A 6,697-nucleotide genomic window follows, 5' to 3' on the forward strand; every position below is an offset into this window, starting at 1 on the left:
AAGACGCAGAGAAATTGAATTATCCACTGTGGCCATGTTGCACACTGCCATAAATTCTGTTCAGCATGTCTTCCACTCAACTTCGATGGAGTCCTTTCTATACCAATGAGAAATGCTGGGATCAATTTAAAAACATTCACTGGAATGACTAAAAAAAGGAGAGGGCATGTGTTTGACTTTGTCTGGATTTTAATAGCTATTTCTAAACCTTGCCAGGGAACCAATTCTTATCAGGCGCAGGTTCAGTCCAACCAGCCCTCATTTATCTTGAAAGACTTTTCTCACAGCGACAAGCAGCGCTTTAGAATGCAAATGACTCCGGACACATGAATGTGGCACTGGTCCCTGCAGTGAGTTACGTTGCAGTGGGCCTCAGTCTTTTGACATAAAGGAAGCCTTGTGCAGAAAGCATGTGGGGATGTAGAGCTGGGCCGATCCGACATGGACATGTTTTTTTTTTCTTCCTTGCCGCTTTCAAGTTCCGATTCTATTCATTTATTGACAGCTGAAACCTATGGGACTTACCGCAATCTGGCTTGCCACGAATCCTAGATCCGGCTACTTCTCCTCCGTTTTGGTCCACACACCAGCACTCTCCCCTGTCACACTGCTGCTTCCTGTAGTAGCCGTCTTCATCGCAGCTGGGAATGAATCGGCCTGGCATTTCCACGCACACAAATACAAATCAGGTGTAGTAATGGGGGCCCTTAAGTTTGCAAACAGCAAAGCAACAGCAGACCAACACATCCTGCATCACGTCTCGTGGCACCAAGCCAAGTGAGAATGTAACGCATGCAGCATATGTGACAGCCAATTCCATATTCCATGAATACAAATATGATCACGGAGCGAGATACAGAGCAATAAGAACCAAGTCAGCATACTGCAGCATATTTAGGTGGTGTGGTGGCGGCTGGCTAATCATCGTGCTATAAAGGGAGGATTGGAAATGTTTGGATTACACTGCAAGATTATAAAACGCAGCCTGTGTTCCCACGTAGGCTGAGAAAAAGGGGCACGGCACAGTTTTGTTTATAAGTGACCTTGTTGTAAGCCGTCACACTGGATGGATTTTTATTTTTATAATGTAACCGTAATTCAAACGAGAATCAAAATGTCCATCCAGTCTTTCAGGGGAACATCTGAGTGTCGGGCTGGCAGAGTGCCCCCTGCTTGCCGCTCTGTGTCCTTGGAGAGTCCTGACTCAGAGCCCAGTCAGCCAGCCAAAATCTGCAGTGCGCACATGCAAACACACACATGCCCAAACACACACATGCCCAAACACACACACACACACACTTGCATATACACATACATGCAAGACAGAGCGACGGCTGCTTTCCTTTGCCGTCTGTCAGTATCAAGTTATAATCCACAAGACTGATCAGGGACTAATCCCCACCTCCTGCTTGTCATCTGCTCGACGAAAACCTCGACCATGAAAGACAGATCTAATTGGGTTGAAATGCTCTTATGAGAAGTCAGATACCTACCGAACTTTCTCTTGCCGCCATCTAGTACTTGGATCCTCTCGAGTTCAGCCAGGCAGGGTGGTTCTTAAAAGAAGAGAAAATGATTTTTTTACAAGTGAGAATAAAGGCAGAGTTAGCCACAGAACAGTGGAAAAGAACTAATCGCCAAAACCGAGTGTAATCCAATGTTTTCAAGCATTTTCTCCCCAAATAAAAACTTCATGTTCTTGGGGCCTAAAACTACTTTCTGCTTGGCTGGTTAACTGACGTGCTCAATCTCCGAGAGCTGTGGCAGAACCAGGCTGTCAACAAGCAGCAGGAATGTTTTTAGTGCCTTGCGTTGACCATTTCAGCCCACAGGGGGGACAGGAGGATGAGTAGGAAGACAAATAGTGATGGACCAGCACACGACATAGAAGCAGCAACACCTGAGGGGCAGCTAAGTGTCTCCAAGTTTAAATGCATGCGCCAATGGAGGAAAAATGTCAACACAGAGACACGAGAATGTGCCCGTGGACACCTCAAACCTCACGTCATCCCTGCAACACTCACTCTCTCTCCAGAAGCAGAGGCACCATTCAGCGGTGGAGACCTTGCCGTCCCTGTAGGAGTCGCAGGAGTTGAAGAAGGGCCGAATGCAGATCTCGTACTTGTCCAGGTTGATGGCGGCCAGCTCAGCCTGATCCAGGTAAAGGTCGCTGTTGGTGTCCAGCTTGGAAAACATCCAGCCTATGGAGTCCTTACAGCTGGCCACCAGGCTCCTGTCCAGCACTGCCAACACAAAGACAGAGAAACAAACACTCATTTTTTATCAGGGGACAGCTGCACAAATGGAAAGTAAATCCATGCCAGCGCGTTCAGAAACATCTCCTGTTTCCAATGCAAATCACTTCCATTTATTAGTTTTGTAATCATGTCACCAGTTTATGAAAAAATGCGTCTCATATAAAATCACAATGGGGTTATTCCATTCTGCTCGACCATCTCTGATTTGCTTGAAACTTTTTACAGTCATAACCTATGGATATTTAAAATGATGTCTGTGAAATTTTGGCTTCATACATCAGGTTCCTTCCATGATAATTAAAGAAAAAAATAATTGTGCATCCACCCACTTTTGGCACATTGAAATCTGAGGTTGTGTTTGAATGACAATAGTTCAGGAATTAATAAAAAGTGTGAAAATTTCACTTCAAATTACACTCAGAATCTACAATATTGGACAAGTAGATCAAATAATCCCTGATTAAGGGTGAGCTGATCTTTAAAAAAAAAATTAAGCCATCATGAAAAGTTCCATCTTTGAACACACTTTAACAAAAAAATAGATAATGTAGAATTCAACTAGTGACATTTTATGAACCACATGTAACTGCATGTCACAATAATCCAAAGCAAAATATATGAAAAACTTTTTAAAATGCAATACTTGGTCACGAAAAAGAAATTAAAGTTAGTTTTGTTGAACTTTGATAACTGACTGAGCAGGTATGACAAGCTGTGCCACCAAAACAAAAGCATTACTCCAAATAAAACAGAGTTCTGTAGTTGAAAAATCATTTAACAAATATAACTAACATTTTTAACAGAAATAATAAACTTTGAGATAGAATGACCCCATTATAACTTATCATTTTCAACCCAATATCACAATTTTCCACCTCAGACTTTTGAGCCTTATTAAGACTTGGGCTCCAACTGAGCCAAACAGATCTGTACGCTCACTCCCTGTTGCTTTGAAGCACAGGCACTTGCGTGTGATGCAACATTATCTTGAGCCATCCACCCAAAAAAACCTATTTCCAACAGTGTAAGTGTTTTCAGCGTGTAATATCCGGCACTATGCTACACCCCTTTATCCAGTGAGAGCCACAAAAAACAGTGGAAGCAGCACCAGAGGAACCATAAAGCTAAATTTGTGAGAATTTTATATTCCTGTTTTTGTTGTTTTTCTAATCTCACTCATTGTATGTTGAGTTATGTGAGGGAAACCAGGTAGTTTATGAATGGGACACCAAAGGGCTTTTATGAATTTAGACATCCATAGTGGTGCAGTGTGAAACCGTGGTGTCATCTCTTACCTCAGCAGGTTTGTCCTAACTGAGATATAAACTTAGATTTAATGACTTGCCGAGACACTTTTATAGTTTACTACCTGTAAGTACTGAGACGTCCTCTCAGTGCAATTGGGATTTCATTAAGTACTAGCTCTAACCTGATGTAGTGCTGGCTGCAGTGGCCTGGGCCCCCGGCTTGCTGTTGTTGTTCTGCTTGGCATTGTTCTGCAGTAGCTGGAACCAGTCCCTGAGACGCTCGCCGAGATCAGCCAGATCCTGCCCGGTACAGCTCTCTGTGTCGGCCAGAGGGACAGAAAGAATACAATATTTGCTCTTCCAATTTGTGGGAGAGCCCTATATTGCAGCTATTCAGTAATTTATTTATTTTTTGCCATAGTTATTGTGTGTTTTTTCTCACCTTGTTTACTCTCCTTGGGTGTCGGGGCAGCAGTTGGACAAGGACACAGACCTGAACACTTGAGGGTCAGTTCCTTCCCTGTAAGACACGCCTGCTGCTCCAGCTTGCACTGCAACCCAAACACACACATATACCATCATTAACACACACACACACACACACACACACACATGCACGGCAGCGACATCGACATCGACAAGGGGACACAAAGGTGAAGTAAAATGAGTTATTGCCGCAACACATATCAAATATTCATGAGGTGACCGACTGTAAGCCTTAATTTAAATCGCAGACTTTCTCCTGAATGTGCCTCGCAACCTCTACCTGCACACAAGGTCAGGAGTAGTGATCCAAAAGACAAAGCATTAATCAATAAATACACAGGATTCTGTCACCACAAGCCACCAATTGGTCCTTCTGAGGCCATATATCAAGGCTTTTTGTCTCCTTTTTCCCTTGAGAGCCTCCTCACACTGCTCAGCTCTGAACATGTGAGGTATATGCCAGTTCTTACCTGTCTACTGCACAGATTTAAAGCTGTGAATAAATAAACCTGCTGCCAGTAATAGGCGCTAGGACTATTTTAGCAGTTCCTACCAGCACAACATATTTGACTGCAAGGCATATATTACAAACATATGGGATGTTGAATTAACAAGCACTTAAGCATCATTTTCACTTCTTCAAGAGCTATGCAAGAAAATGTGCTGTAAATGGAAAAGTCAAGAGGTGGTTTTTTTCCTGCATAGAGCAGCGAGGCAAGAGGTTTTAGCCAGCGACAAAGAAGAATCACCAGCCCCAACATGATCAGAACTGAGAATAGGTTTTCATTTACTTAAACATAATATACATTTTGTTTATCAAATGGTCAGAAATATCAAGAAAATACATAGATTTCTGTCAAATAATGCTACACAGACTCCTTGACTTTACTGTAATCAGACTGATCCTGCTTACTGTCATGCAAAGTCACATCCAAACAAGATTCAACGCTAATTCTGCAGCACCATATGCTACAGCCTTGCAATAGTGATTACAGTTTGCTAGGAATCATTAAACTGGACTGCATAAGTTTGCAAAATAAGATTACATGAGTGTATCACTGGGACACAAAACCCCTGAAGGTGGAAACAAACACTTGACTATTTCTCAGCCCTGCAGGTATGTCTTTGTTCCAGTGTACCTTTGAGGCGTAGTTGTGTCCGTCTGACCCACACACAGGCCCAGTGGAGGAGATGGGACAGGGCTGACAGTTTCCATCAGGAGACCTGAGCACAGGCTGCTTCAGTCTGCAGGACAGGCGACACACAAACACTTCAGCCTCGCTGCGTCCAGCTGAGACAGCAACCGCTAATTCAGACTACAGACACAGCAGCACCACCCTGGGCAGGAAGCAAAAAGCCCTTCTCCATGTTGTCTGAATGTATTAGCTTATCATTAAACAGCAGGCAGTCGAATTACACTGGTGCACAAACAAGCTTTATTATTACCACTGTGGCCCGGCAGGGAAACACATTCCAGACCAGCACTAGCTGTAGAGTTTATAGAGTTTGGTTGTGTTGACCTGCTGTTGGTGTGCATGAGGAGGATTTTTGACTCCTTGTGTGTTTTGGGAATTAGTCAGTTCTTGTCCAGGGGCTACACGTACTCACCTGTGTTCGAGCTTCTTGCGGTTGACGCAGACAGCTCGCTGGTAGCCCTGGGCGATACACACCTTGTGTCGGCTGCACTTAACCTTTTGACAGGGGTCCTTGGTGGTGTCCACATCTGGGAAACAACACAAAATGAAATGTAAACTTTAGCATCCCAACTCCTTCACTTTTTTCCTACCTTTTTCTCTATCTTTCTCCACCCATCATTGTATTTTTCGCTCACAGTCTCAAATCCCAAATCTCTCCTCTGTACTTGCTCAGCATAACCTGCGAGTCAGTCCAAATTATTGGAGCTGTGCGGGACTGTAAGTCTTACGCTGTTATAAATATGCACTGTGAGGCCATGTGTGGTTTGAAAAATCTTATTGAACAAGAAAAACAATACCGTCTAATAGGATGAAGCAGATTAGCTTTGTCTGGTTATGAGTTTTTGCATAATCATCTTTTGGGATAATGCAGTGTCAAGATAATGTCACTTCATTCACCAAAGAACCTGATTTGTCTTCAGAGAGAGTGCCCTTGTCATGCATCGCCGGCAGATTTCTTTTATTTACTTATTCAAATTTAATACTGCACTTCAGGTGAGACAAATCCTCCCTGCAATGTCGGCTAAAGCCCGGACCGGTAGCTTGCTATGCTCCATCCATCACGCTCTCTGCGAGCGGCTAATGCTGGACCGTGTGTCAGCACCTCACACACACTCATATGTCACAGCTATCTGTTCCAAGCGGGCCTGACCTGGATGTCACCCTCTATTCTCTTTAACTCCCCCAGCCTGCATTCACCTATACTATCCATCAGTACAGTACAAAGGAATAGGGCTTATTCGCATGCTACCATTGCAGGTTCCATCCATTCGACAGAGGCCGCTTGTAAATCACGCTTTCATTCATGTCCGTCCTGCTCTTACTGTATCCTGTTTTATGGCACTACTACAGTTTTTTAGTGGGCATGCTTAGGATCTCCTCTCTTGTCCTTCTCTGGTGGCTGAATACATTAATGCTGCCTCCATCGCGGGATTATCGAAGCAAACCGACAGATATCTGATTTGAGAAGCAAATCCAAAACAATACCACCCTCCTACCCCCCCACCCCCCT

General features: G+C 43.8%; 2 protein-coding genes across 5 annotated transcripts in view; one reads left to right on the top strand and one right to left on the bottom strand.

The window, feature by feature from the left end:
• tysnd1 (trypsin like peroxisomal matrix peptidase 1) overlaps positions 1–6,697 on the top strand; it is a 34,478-nt gene that overhangs the window by 6,239 nt on the left and 21,542 nt on the right. The gene's annotated exons all lie outside the window — the stretch shown is intronic.
• spock2 (SPARC (osteonectin), cwcv and kazal like domains proteoglycan 2) overlaps positions 1–6,697 on the bottom strand; it is a 31,989-nt gene that overhangs the window by 1,068 nt on the left and 24,224 nt on the right. The window contains exons 3-9 of the mRNA XM_035951897.2: positions 5,600–5,714; positions 5,131–5,236; positions 3,948–4,056; positions 3,688–3,822; positions 2,025–2,243; positions 1,494–1,556; positions 526–657 (exon numbers count right to left, since the gene is read on the bottom strand). Of these exons, the coding sequence (XP_035807790.1) occupies positions 526–657; positions 1,494–1,556; positions 2,025–2,243; positions 3,688–3,822; positions 3,948–4,056; positions 5,131–5,236; positions 5,600–5,714 (879 nt within the window). The remainder of the gene's footprint in view (positions 1–525; positions 658–1,493; positions 1,557–2,024; positions 2,244–3,687; positions 3,823–3,947; positions 4,057–5,130; positions 5,237–5,599; positions 5,715–6,697) is intronic.

This window comes from Amphiprion ocellaris, chromosome 16, assembly GCF_022539595.1.
Source record: "Amphiprion ocellaris isolate individual 3 ecotype Okinawa chromosome 16, ASM2253959v1, whole genome shotgun sequence".
NCBI lineage: Eukaryota > Metazoa > Chordata > Actinopteri > Pomacentridae > Amphiprion > Amphiprion ocellaris.